The sequence below is a fragment of the Etheostoma spectabile genome, chromosome 9 (genome assembly GCF_008692095.1).
Source record: "Etheostoma spectabile isolate EspeVRDwgs_2016 chromosome 9, UIUC_Espe_1.0, whole genome shotgun sequence".
Taxonomy (NCBI): Eukaryota; Metazoa; Chordata; class Actinopteri; order Perciformes; family Percidae; genus Etheostoma; species Etheostoma spectabile.
In genome coordinates this window covers 30,399,314-30,412,878 of record NC_045741.1, presented here as the reverse complement: position 1 = coordinate 30,412,878, position 13,565 = coordinate 30,399,314, and the positions used below count along the sequence as shown (strand labels likewise).

General features: G+C 41.3%; 2 protein-coding genes across 3 annotated transcripts in view; one reads left to right on the top strand and one right to left on the bottom strand.

The window, feature by feature from the left end:
• Nucleotides 1-6: 6 nt before the first annotated feature.
• On the bottom strand, nucleotides 7-3,700 carry mrpl55 (mitochondrial ribosomal protein L55). Its single transcript, XM_032525344.1, has 3 exons — nucleotides 3,493-3,700; nucleotides 2,933-3,161; nucleotides 7-162 (listed from the first exon to the last, which is right to left on the bottom strand). Exons 1-3 carry the CDS (start codon nucleotides 3,540-3,542, stop codon nucleotides 13-15), a joined length of 429 nt encoding a protein of 142 aa, XP_032381235.1. The 5' UTR covers nucleotides 3,543-3,700; the 3' UTR covers nucleotides 7-12.
• Nucleotides 3,701-3,953: 253 nt separating this feature from the next.
• Nucleotides 3,954-13,565, top strand: part of ctns (cystinosin, lysosomal cystine transporter) — a 12,305-nt gene continuing 2,693 nt past the window's right edge. The window contains exons 1-9 of one of the 2 annotated variants that reach the window (XM_032525330.1): nucleotides 3,954-4,006; nucleotides 4,846-4,991; nucleotides 5,237-5,315; nucleotides 6,172-6,262; nucleotides 7,300-7,403; nucleotides 7,543-7,680; nucleotides 9,695-9,794; nucleotides 11,155-11,274; nucleotides 12,925-13,095. In XM_032525330.1, coding sequence (XP_032381221.1) covers nucleotides 4,910-4,991; nucleotides 5,237-5,315; nucleotides 6,172-6,262; nucleotides 7,300-7,403; nucleotides 7,543-7,680; nucleotides 9,695-9,794; nucleotides 11,155-11,274; nucleotides 12,925-13,095 — 885 coding nt within the window. In that variant the 5' untranslated portion in view covers nucleotides 3,954-4,006; nucleotides 4,846-4,909. The remainder of the gene's footprint in view (nucleotides 4,007-4,845; nucleotides 4,992-5,236; nucleotides 5,316-6,171; nucleotides 6,263-7,299; nucleotides 7,404-7,542; nucleotides 7,681-9,694; nucleotides 9,795-11,154; nucleotides 11,275-12,924; nucleotides 13,096-13,565) is intronic. The other variant, XM_032525331.1, reaches the window with a different exon arrangement.

Genomic DNA, 13,565 nt, shown 5'->3' with positions numbered 1-13,565 from the left:
TATCTGAACAAGTCACTTCTTCTTCCAGAATTGGCTGTATTTGTCAGCTTCAAAGTCGTCCTCGTAGTGGATGGTTGTCTGTTTCTTCGTCTTCTTCACTTCCCTCTTTTTCTGTCGAGCTCGACGCTCCTCCTCAGACAGACTGGACAGATCCACGGGCATCTTTCAACACACAAAGAAACAACATGTAAAACATCCAAATATGAACACGCACTCGTGGACTTGTACGCTATAGGAGCAGGGCAGGTTATGAGTTTGGTTCTGGAGGTCTGTCAGTCGGCAGAGCAGGAACCAGCTGTATGATGTCCTCTGTGGCTCTGACTGGGCTTTCCCCAGGCTGAGAACATAACTGATGATGTCATAGTGATGTCATCAGGGTTACCTCAGCCTTGGCTGGAAAACACACTAAAAGTCATGATACCTCGGTTTTTCTCTGGAAGTCTCCAAACTTAGACATGCCAAGCGTTTGATGAGTGGGACTTTGACTTGGAAAATGGTGTGGGACAGGCTAACATACTGCTTTTTTTAAGTGCCATGATAAGTCAGTAAAACCACGACCTACTCAGAAGCCACATGTGCCACTAGACTATCCCCAAATACTGGAAGCAGATGCTAAAATCATTAGAACCCACTTTAAAAGGGAGAACACAAACACATGGGCGTGCACTGTGTGTTTTGATGCAGGCCAGGCCCGTTTGAGATTTTTAACACCTGTTTCTGTAATACTATTAATATGACCCAACTGTCTGGGAGAGCCCGAACAATCAAAGGGTTTTAAGGCCAATACCAATATGAATATTTTGTTTTTTTAAAAATCCAATATTCTGATAAATATATTTTTTTAAATAAATGAAAGAAATCCTGTAACGCGTAAGAAAACAGATTTCCCTAACAGTAGTTATAAATATGATAATAATTTGTTTTGTTGTTACAATAGAACAGAGGAACGTAAAAATATATTAAAGTTCTGATGAATAAAATGTATAAAAATACAAACTTAAGATATGAAACCTAAAGTCTTTTGAAAACAAAAAACACAATTACAAAAAAAAAAAAAAAAAAAAAAAAAAAAATCAGTGACGCCAACAGGGATGTTGTAAGAGTGTGACAAAACTACTATCATTTATTTGTCAGATAAATGCAATTTTTTTTTTTTTTCCTTCTTTTTTAAAATCGGCCATTAACGCTGCAGTAGGGAGTTCTGAGAAAACGTGGACTTAGCCTAAAAATTTGAACAAGCACACCTTACAGGTCCCTCCCCCTTGCTCTCTGCTGCGCCACGGCTCCTCCCCCACAGCGGGGCCTGCCGTGAACGCGCAGGCTAGTAAGCAGGGCCACCGATGCTTTCCACATTCTCATGGACAATACAGAGAATTTATTCTGAGGAGGGTATAGCTTATGTAAACAATTTGCTTATATAAATTATTTCTATTTTGTAAATTTTTTTTTCAATAAAAGGGTTTAAAATGATTTTTCATGTAATCGCTCATTTGTGAGAACAAAAGTAGCACGTTACACAGTCATTACCGAATTACCTTGGATCAATTAAAACCGTAAACTTCAGTAGGAATGATGAATCAGTGAGGAAGCTCAATAAGCCAAGGAAACAACATCTTAGAAATATGTAGGTTTATTAGGTAGGGTAAAATATCAGCTTTTTTTTTGCAAAGTACTCCTGCACAAGGAAATACGGAACATTTTGAATTGGACTGAAAGACGATTCCTTCACGTGCCTCTGTGTCCGGGGCCATGTCTGACCTGTTGAAGGAGCACAAAGAATTTGTGTCAGACATTTGATTTACAAATTACATCCTGAGGGGGAAGGAAACGTGTTTAAAAATAATCAAAAGTAGAAGTCTGCCTTGCCAAACGTTGATGGGGACAGCGCACAATTAAAAGTAGTTTCACCATAGCTAAGCTACATTTATTGTGATCGACAAAAAAACATTTTGGCTTACTAAATGTAGGTATCGAAACAATATTACTTGTACTGAGGGTGAAGGAGTTAGCAAGTAAAGTTAAACTTCACCTGCTACAACATTCCTGCCGTGCCACAAGCTAACAAGCTAACTGTTAGACTTAGCAACAAGCTACAGAGTAAACTGAGATTTGCGCCATCACCAGTGTACTGAAAGTGAACTGTAACCATCGATATCTTAGTTGGTTAGTTATTAAAAAATGAAACAAAAAAAGCAGGGACACTTACATGTAAGCAGAAATGTGGTAACGCTAGCTCAGAATCCTGTTGAATCCTTTCAGGAGGCGTAGCTCCCTCCACCTCTGAAAAGCGCTCCGATGTTGACCCTTGTTTTATTTCAGGGTCGGTTTAATTCTTTTTTAGCGTTCTTTTCGTCATCGGTCTTCTCGTTTTCCGTCTTTGTTTTCTGAGCAGGTGTCACTCGAGAAATTTGCAGTTTTCCTGAAAAGTTGTTTCTCCGCGATTAGCACAGCTGCAGTGCACTAGCAATCTTGAGCTCGAACGGCGGTAAGCGCTGTGCGAGGGAGGGGTATGAGCAGCGCGTACACGAGAGTGATTGACACGGCTAAGACAGTCCTCCTCGCTCTGATTGGCTGTTTCTGATCGGGAGCGGTGTATTTCTGCAAGTGGCAGTAGGAACACAGAGAGGAGCCACAGGAGCTTGATTTTTTTCACAGATTATCTGTCTCATATTCTACTGTCAGGACATAGTGACAGTTTTAACAAATATGTAAAAAAATACATTTTTACAAAAGTTACCTACTGAAGCTTTAAAAATGCCGATAAATCAGGAAATGCCCGATATCGGCCAATAATATCCCCCGCTGATATTTCAGTCAGGCTCTACTGTCTGGTCGCTCATGTTAATAAGCAGGAAGAATGACAGCCATGTTGGAGAGAGAGAGAGAGAGAGAGAGAGAGAGAGAGAGAGGCATGTCCACTGTGTACTCTCACCATGAGGATGCGTCTGGGTTCTTTGTATCTGATGTTCACTGTGGATCCATCAGGTCGGACCAGCATCACCGGGTACAGACGCTCATACTTCTGGCGGCCACAGCGCACCACCGACGCCCGGTTGGAGTTCCACTGAGCCAGGTGGGTGTGCAGCAGGGAAGCCTGGCCGAGCCCAGGGGCTGAGCCCCGGGCCGGGGCCGCTGTCCGGGGGAGCACAGGGGAGACACACCTGCAGGTGCACACACACCAACACACACACACACAAACCACAACACACACACAGTAGACAGGCACACAAACACAGACAGACCAGCAGACAGACAGACAGACAGACAGACAGACAGACAGACACACACCACACACAGACACCACACCCACCACACACACACACACACACACACACACACACACACACACACACACACACACGTAAATATGAGCTGCCAAAACCAGCACCAATGACGTGACCCTTCTTTTCTGTCTGACAGTAAACCAGCACGAGCTCCTACGTGCACGTTAACGTAAACCGAATGTGCGCGTGTACAGCCTTCCAGCCTTACCGTGAGAGCAGACTGCTCGGTGAAACGGAACAGAGCTTCGTTAGAAACATGTTGGCGAACAGGAACACGGAGCACTTCACCGGAAGGTCACACACTGGAGTCCCCACAGTAAACGTCCTACTGAAACTTAACACGAAGGATGGTTCCGACCTTTTATGTAAATCTGCGGAACATCAACTATAGATTGTGAGATTGCTTTCATAACATCCATTGTCTTACTGTTTTCAGTCATTACATTTAATACAAACAGTGTATTACAGACCAAATAAAGATGTATTTCTAAAGCTGAGGACGTGAATAATGTGACATAGTCATATCCTGGAGGTTGATGCCTCCTTAATCTCGGTTTTGAGGTATTGTGTGAGTGTCCAGCAGGGGGCGCCAGGGCTCCGCCCGGCCACCCGCAACCTACCGGGAGTGAGAAACGGAACAAGATGCCACTGTAACAGAAAACAGAAAAGTCATGTGACTGAGCAGCTGCGAAGCAGGAAGCGGTCCACTCAACTCAGCTCAAGTAAGTGAAGTTTCATCTGTTTATTTATAAACCGTTTCAGTATTAGGATTGATAATTTGATGTAATATGCAGTAGACTCTGTCCTCACTATGACGTGTTTCAACCTAGTTCTAGATACAGTCTATGGATCTAGCCTAGTTCTATACTACTAATTACTAGGTAAGTACTAATCTATCTAACTTACTAGATCTAGTATATAACTAAGTTAGAACCATAGACTGTATATAACTAGGTTAGTAGTACTAACCTAGTTATATACAGTCTATTGGTATACTTAGTACCATAGACTGATTAGAATTAGGATAGCACCATAGACTGTATAGAACTAGGTTAGAACCATAGCCTGTATAGAACTAGGTTAGAACCATAGCCTGTATAGAACTAGGTTAGAACCATAGCCTGTATAGAACTAGGTTAGTACCATAGACTGTATAGAACTAGGTTAGAACCATAGACTGTATACAACTAGTTTACTACCATAGACTGTAAAGAACTAGGTTAGTACATGGACTGTATAGAACTAGGTTAGAACCATAGCCTATATAGAACTAGGTTAGAACCATAGCCTGTATAGAACTAGGTTAGAACCATAGAATGTATAGAACTAGGTTAGAACCATAGACTGTATAGAACTAGGTTAGAACCACAGACCTAGTTCTATACAGTCATTGGTTCTAACATAATATATGTTATATGAATATGTGTGTTATATGAATATGTGTGCAGTATGCGTTACAGTTCAGTACAGTGACAGTTATGTATTTATATATATATATATATATATATATATATATATATATATATATATATATATAATAACCTCTGTGATTGTGTGAAAGGACTGCATGCGGTGTGTGTTTGTGTGTGTGCGTTTGTGTGTGTTTGTGTGTGTGCGTTGCAGACATGGCTGCTCCGGGCTGGGGGAGCACACGGCTTCCTGCCCAGCTGCTGCTGCTGCTGCTTGGGACGCTGGGCTGCATCTCTGGTGACTCACTCACTCTCCTGGATATTATCAAAGACTGTGAAGATATACAGGAAAATCTCATGATGATGATGATGATTGATGATGATGATGATGATGATGATGATGATGGTGGTGGTGGTGGTGAAACTGTATACAAATATGCCCATTTACTACTTGTTTCTGGGAGCATCTTTGACTGAATGTCCAATGATTATTATTCTGTCTGTCTCTTTGTTTCTCTGTCTGTCTGTGTGTGTGTCCTCCAGAGTCCAGAGTGTTCTTGTTTGCTCCAGAGACTGTCACCCTCGAGGAGAACTCTAAAGCCAACGTCACCATTACCACCAGGTAACCATGTATGTAGCGTTAGCTTCTTTCACTCCCAAGCTGACACCAAGTTTTTGGAGGATTAGGATGAGTCTGCAGGTTTTATTTGATTGGCTGTGCCTGTCTGTCTGTCTTGTGTATGTTCTTTTTTAAAGGGGCATTCGCACCAACCCCATCTGTTGGATGTACAGTAATATGTTGGGGAGAGTTGCATTGGCCAGCCCACATTGTAACATTCAATGTTTCCCTTACATCTGTTTCTTGTCTTTAGTTACTCTTTAAAAGCCATAGCTTCAACCTCTGCACTACTACAGACTGTGGCTAATTTAAGATAAAACTTCCTGAAGGAAGTTATTGAATCTGTGGTCTGTTATTGAGTGAGTGTGTTGCAGGTAAAACTGGAAAAACAGGTGTGTGTGTGTGTCAGCCGTGTCTGTGTAACAGCTCCTACAACACTCCGAAGTTAAAGCTATAGTGCGGAGTTTCTGTCTCCCTCATGAGGAATTCTAATTGACAAAAAAACTGTCAGCACGTCCACGTGATACGAGTCTTCTGTGATGGCGTACGTGCCCCTCCCCCCCCACCTCTCTTCCACACAGTTGCTAGTAGCTAAGGAGGACACAAAAAGGTCATTATCTTCACGCAAAAGTCACCGGGCGACACAATCTTCTGAACATAGTCATACTGAGATAGAGATCATAGAGAGCGTTGTGTAGAGCTGTCTTAATTAGCTTTGGAGCAACTCATGTGGCAAACGGATGTTTATTAATATCAAAACGTAACGCACTAAAGCTTTAAAGGAAGTGAAATCCGGATCCTGGTGCTGTGGCTGCCAGGATCAGCGTTTTTCTGACTGGACTTGTGTGTCTGTCTCTAGTTCCCCTGTCAACCAGTCGGCTGTCATTTGGATCAACGTGACCTTCAGCTCCAAGACCAACTACACGTCTGTGATCAGCGTGCCTGAGCAGGTAAGCTGACGCAGCAGGGAACCTACAGTCTGGATGCAGGTGCATGTGGGGTCTGGTCCAACTATGGACTCCGTAGCATAGATGCTAAAAGGGTGGAGCGGAGAGGAGAATGAGTCCAGATTTAGCCTGAGGCACACTAGACACACTCATCCTGTTGTGTTTTTGGTAACCCTTACTTTCCTTTAGCACAGAGATCTTCAACAGGGTGTCTGGGGCCCCTAGGGTATCCTCAGAGTCCAAATTATTCTTAAGTTTCTTTAACTCTTGTGTTGTCTTCCCTTTAAACATGAATAAAAAAAGTTTTGGTCACTTTTTTTTCAACATTATTGCTTTTTTGCCACGTGATCGTCACTTTTTCAATTTTGTGGGTCCTGATTTTTAATGTTTTCGGTGTTTTTTTCCAAAGTTTTTTGATATTTTTAATGTTGACATTTTCAGCGTTTATTGGGTCCAGTTGACCCAAGGACAACATAAGGGGTTAAAAAATGAAAACGTCCTATAATGAATCCAACATATTATTAGCAGATATAGCTAAATCCTCACTGAATATTAGGGGTGAGGGAAAAAAATCGATACAGCCTAGTATCGCAATATTTTCAGTGGCAATAATTTATTTTTTTGTCAAAACAGAACAGAGGAACATCAAAATATATTTAAGTTCCGATAAAAAAAAAAGAATAAAAATACAAACTTAAGATATGAAAACTTAAAGTCCTTTGAACAAAAAACACATAAACAAAAAAAAAAAATCAGTGTTGCCAACAGGGACGTTGTAGAGCGCCCTCTGGTGGACAGACTATGCAACGCCAGCACTAACATGGTTAACAGTCCGTTTTCAATTTACTTTTTAAATATTCATTTATCAGAATCATTTATTTACTTTTATTCTGCCAATATAAATACCGATACCGATAAGTTTGGGAAATGCCTAATATTGGTTGATAATGTCGGTCGGGCTCTAATTTTGATCTCTGTGTACCTGATACCGGCCCCCGCCCAGGAGCTGTTGACTAAAAGCTCTTGTGCTTGTTGTTGAGGTGTTCCTGCCCGCGCAGACGTGCTCGCTCGCCTTCAACGTGACGGCTCATGATGTCGGCCAGGTGACCACGTTCTTGCTCAGCAACACCACGGAGCTGGACAGGTGGGGGGGCCGCCGCCGCCGCCACTGCTGCTGCACTGTCCCGACACACAATCCATCCCATCGCACTGCACTGACTGACCGCCGGCTTCTCTCTCTCTCTCTCTCTCTCTCTCTCTCTCTCTCTCTCTCTCTCCTCCAGTCTGTCCGTCAGGATCCACTTCCTGGTCGTCCATAGCGACGTGCTGTCAGTGCTCAGTCAGGTGATTGGCTGGATTTACTTCCTGGCCTGGTCGGTGTCCTTCTACCCACAAGCCTGGGAGAACTGGAGGAGGAAAAGGTAGTCTCATTCAGCTAAGTGTTCTAAATTACATGGCGTTTATTCTCGACGCATTACCCTAGGACTGGGCTTCACCAACTATTTTTAATAATTTACCCCCTGTAAAAACGAGTACCCCCTGACCAGGAAAGCATATTTGGTAGAAATAAAAAGCTATATATAACCCTTGTGCTCTTTTCCCGTCAACCATGCATCCTTTGTGTTTTTCTGGGTCAAAATTTCAACATTTTTCTACACTTTTTGTCAATTTTATTCCAAATTTATTTGTCACTTCTTCCCATTTTTATGTCATTTTTTTGAGTTTTTTTTTATTGTTTTTTTATTACGGTTTTTTTTCAAGTTTTTTCCCATTTTCTTTTGTCACTTTTTTAAACAAGTTTTTGTCACCTTTGGCGTTGTTTTTGATGGGTTTTTTTGGTCACTTTTTTCACAGTTTAAAAAAAAAAGAAAAAATGTTTTTGTGTTTTTTTTGTTAATTTATTTGTCATTATTTTCCATTTTTATGTAACTTTTTAACGTTTTTTTAATTATGTTTTTTTTCTTTTCTTTTTTTCAATTTCTTTTGTACTTTTTTAAACAGTTTTCGTCACCTGTGGCGATGTTTTTGATGTTTGTTTTTTTCTTTTTCACAGTTTAAAAGAAAAAAATGTTTTTGTCGATTTTTTTTTTTTTTTTTGTCAGCATTTTGTAACTTCCTCAACATGTATCACTTTTGTCATAGTTCTGATATAGAAAGTTTTTCTAAACGGATCAAATTTGCCCCGAGGACAACAGGAGAGATAAAGGGGAACATCACAGCGCTGCACCACCACTTTCTGATTGACTAAACTACAACTTTGTAACTGAAAAACACTGAAATGCTACTTCAAATGTTTAAAATCCATTAATTAATTAGTATACTATTACAGTATGACTTTTCAGGGAATTATGCATGACATAAAATCTATTTAAAGAAATCTCGTACCCCTAGGGGGACACGCACCCCCATTTGAGAAACACTGCCCTAGGAAGCCCTCAGGTACACTCTACACTGCAGCTAAATGCAGACAAAACAAAACATTGATCATTGCCCTGAGGATGCAATCCCGGGATTAAACAATATTGGGTGATTAGGTCAGTTGCTAAGCCAAGTCTTAGAAATTTGGGAGTTATCCTGGACAAAGACATGTCGTTAGTGCAGCACTGCAAGCGGCTGACGAGAAACTGCTTTTTTCAATTAGGAAAATCTCAAAACTTAGAAATATAGTTTCAAGAAATGATTGGAGCTTATCTTTGTGTCTTGCGGTTGAGCATTGTAAAGTTTATTTTTTGCCTAAACCAAAAGGAGCTCTCGAAGCAATTAGTACAAAACTCTGCAGCCAGAATTTTAACACGTACATAACAGGAGGTCTCACATCACCCATCCTAAAGAAACTTCATTGGCTACCCGTGTCTTATAGGATACATTTTAAAATGTTGGTTCTAGTTTTCAGCAGCTTACAGGCCAGGCTCCCTATATTAGTGACCTGATTCAGCGGTATAACCCGGTTGTTGCGTGCTCTGAGGTCTGTGGATCAGAACCCGCTGACGGTTCCACGCACTCGCTACCTTACTAGAGGTGACCGATCTTTTCAGGCTGTTGCCCCCAGGTTGTGGAATGACCTCATGTACTGTCTATGCTTTTATTGTGTGTATTTTATGATATTAATGTTTTTGTTGTTGTCTTTGTGGCCCTATACCTGTGAAAGGTGCTATATAAATAAACTTTTACTTACTTGCTTACTTACTTACACTGGCTAAGACGGACTTCCAGCTCTAAGGGCTCTTTTTGGATTTATTAAACCAGACTGCAAATGTGTCATTTCACTCAAACTGTCGACAAGAATCAGTCTTTGAATCATTTTAAGCCCAAAAACCGGCGTGTTGTTTAATTCCTGATAATAGACACCTTGTCGGGCATTAACTCTTACATGTTAACCGTGTCGATATGAATGAAATAAAGTCTGACTAATGATAGCAACATGTTTGTGTTCAGTGTCGTAGGTCTCAACTTTGACTTCCTGGCTCTCAACCTAACTGGCTTCATCGCCTACAGTGTCTTCAACATAGGACTGTTCTGGGTGCCCTATATAAAGGTAACTTCGTCCTTTCAATTCAATTCAGTTGTTTTTTATGAAAGGGGACCGGGCAAGTTAATATGATCTTCTATTGGTTAAAAAAAGCCAGAATTAGCCAGGAGGCTATTTTTCATCTGTGGTCCCCCTGCCCTCGATGTCAAAAAAAAGGAAACAAAAAGAAAGACAACACCATCAAAACAACAGAAAACAACAAAACAAAGCACAATGCAGAACTTAACGCAAGACGAGACACAACACAGAAAAGAAATGAGAACAAACACCGCCATTAAGACCAGTAAGAGCAGTGTCAAACTAGAAGTAAATAAGTAAAATTCACTTATGTTTACTTTACATACTAACAGAATGCATGCATTAGAAATAGTTTGTATATGCATTGACCATCCAGTGTTTTAGCTGCCTTAGTAAAAGACGCATATGTCAAGAATTCATGAAAAATGTGTTTTTTTGGTGATTGTTGTGGGCAAAAATTCTTGATGGCATGTTTTCTTAAAAAATGCGATGGAATATGCGGAATGCTTATGCAATTAAATTGTGGGAACTTGAAAAAATTGCGGTTTGATCACTTCACAACGTTTCCAAGGTAACGGGGGCAAATGGCTGCTCTTGTGTGAAGTACAGTTGCAAGAAGTGTATACATATCAGAGTAAAAATATAAATACAAGAAATATAAGGAGTGTGGATATGTATGGTATTTACATAGTTAAAGGTTAAATAGTTAAATTTTATGATACAGTATTTACATAATGGAGCTGTAATGGTGAAATATATTAATGAATAAATAGTCGCAGCAGAGTATTGCACATTATAATTTAAGACGGGGTTATTGCACAAAACAGATAATATTGTCCAGTTTCAACCTCACTAAATGTCTGTGTGTCAGACACTTAGAGAAGCAAGTCATGGAGTGGGTGCAAGACATTGTCCAAGATGGCATGTAGTTTGGACAGCGTCCTCCTCGCTGACACCTCCGACAGAGAGTCCAGCTCCACCGACCAGATACTGTGGATCAGGTTGTTGAGCCTGCTGCCCCAGCATGCAGCTGCAAACAGGATAGCACTGGCCCCCACAGACTCATAAAACATCCTCTGCATTGTCCTGCAGGACCTCAGCGTCCTCAGAAAACAGAGACGGCTTTGGCCCTTCCTAGAGACTGTAGAGGGCTTCAGTGTCCTTGGCCCAGTCCAGTTTATTGTCCAAGTGCACTCCCAGGTATTTGTAGTCCTCTACAATGCCCACACTCTGGATGGAAACAGGGTCCCCTCAGGTCACCTTCAGGGATGGTAACAACAACACAGCGTTTCACGTCTCCGTATTTCCTCGGTTAATGAGCAGGGTGTGATGTGTCTCTGCCTGCCAGGAGGAGTTTCTGGTGAGGAACCCGAATGGAATCAACCCGGTCACTGCAAACGACGTCTTCTTCAGCATCCACGCCGTGCTGCTCTGCTTGGTCTACATCTGCCAGGCCGCTGCGTACGAGGTAACGTACACAGGTTCAACGCCACCTCAGTGTTCAGAAGGGCGATTGCGCCAAATATCCAACCAAAGTTTTCTGGTTTGCAGAAGTGGCAAAAGTACTCACTTGCCATACTCAAGTAGAATAACAGATACTTGTGTTACAAAATACTCTGGTATAAGTAGAAGTACTGATTTAACTTCTGTATTCAAGTAAAAGTAACAACGTACAGGCTTGGAAATTTACTTAAAGTATAAAAGTAAAAGTAGCCTTGGGAATGAGAAAATGAACTGACAGTCAGCAAATCTTTGAACATGGAGTCTAATAATAAGAAATGTAATATGTCAGGCTCTCAGTGTTTTCTTCATTTTACTACGCTAACGTTACCGCCATCAAGCCGCGATGATTTGCCGCCAAATGTGTTGAGTCGTCTTGTATAGACGTATAGTCTCATCCAATTAGTTTCAACTGAAATTAAAGTAACAAGCCAGTTTTTTGAAATGTAAGGAGTAGAAAGTACCAACATTCGTGTTAAAAATGTAAAAGTAAAAAGTCGGCACAAAAATGAATAGTAAAGTAAAAATATCTGAAAAATCTACTTGAGTACGGTAACAAAGCATTTGTACTTCGTTACTTCCCATCTGGACTACTCTGCAGACTCAAATCTCCACTAACGGTGAAGGATCTAACCCTACCTAGTCTCGCTTTGCCAGACCTTCCTTCACAGCGCTGTGGAGGAGGGTCTGGCTAGTTCACACAGCAAACCAGCAGGTCCTGAGGTCTGTCTGCTGTCTGCCGCTGTCGGGTTGAACTTCTGTGGTGTGGGGGGGGGAATGTTAGCGGACTCCATTGGACTCGGGACCGCAGTGACATCACATCCTTTTGGCCTCTTGACCCTCCTGGTGTCCTTGGCGTCAAATTTGACCCATTTTCAAAAAGTTTCTCAATCAGAAATTTCGGTTTCCTTCAACCAAAGTAAAAAAAAATAATAATAATAACGAGGATGGTTCCATACAATGCTCCTCACAACTTAAATAACTGATCAGTTCACTATTTTCATAGAATTTGGGTGTTTTATTTAATTTCATAGCATTTTAAGAAAAAACAGATTTAAGAACATTGAAAAAAAAGTGACCGAAATGTAGGGAAAAACAACAAAAACGTCCCACAAAATGCAGAAATAATCGCCAAAGACATTGTAAAAAGTGAGAAAGAACTTTGGGAAAAGATAGAAAAACGTCAAAAAGGTACAACAAATGTCGGAGAAAGCTTCAAAAACTTCAAAACAACAACAAAAATGTCCAAAATAAAAATCAACAAAGAACTTTGGGTAAAGTGACAAAAGTGTCTTAAGGAGGTTTTAATACGGAAGAGGATTAGGGCCACTGGTGAAAAATGTATGTGAGTTCGGACTTTTTTCTCAGAATTCGGACTTTTGAAAAGTCAGACTTTAATCTCAGAATTCTGAGAAAAATGTCAGAATTCTGGGAAAAAAGTCAGAACTCACATACATTTTTCACCAGTGGCCCTAATCATCTTCCGTATTTTAACTTCAAATTTTGACCCAGAAAAACCTAATGTTGGTCCACGGAAAGACAACACGAGGGTTAAGTATTTGCTTGTGTCCTGGATTCTGTCTCAGCGTGTAATGGTCTCTGTCCTCTCTCTCTCCAGAGGGGGGGTCAAAGGGTGTCCCGCATAGCCGTGTTCCTGCTGGTGATTGGCTGGACCTTTGCCGTGGTCAGCTTGTTTCTTGCTGTAGCCAAACAGATCGCCTGGTTGGATTACCTCTACTATTTCTCCTACATCAAACTAGCAGTCACTCTGATCAAATACGTGCCTCAGGTAAGCTCCACCCACTCAACACGGGAACTTAGTTCACATGTTGAGTTTGTTGGGTTGTGGGATTTGAGACTGGACTCATGGTAGCGCTGCTCTTATTCTCCATACTTAAATCAATCCAGTGCACCTCCCTGACACGCTCCGTTTCATAAAGATGGACCGCTGCATTGCATTACAACGTGCACGTCTTTCTATATTTGTCTATTCGCTCTACAGAAAATGTACTCATTAAAAAGGATGCGATGCCGTTAATTGTGAGATTGATCAACATGCACTATGGGCCCCATTTTAATGATCTAAGCGTGTCGAAGGTGCTTTTAGGGCGTGTCCAAATCCACTTTTGCTAGTTTGACGCCAGAAAAAAAAAGGTCCACGTGCCATGGGCATGGTTTAATAGGGTGTGTTTTGGGCGTAACACGCAATCAACCAATCAGAGGTCATCTCCCGTTCCCTTTAAAAGCCAGGCGCGTTTG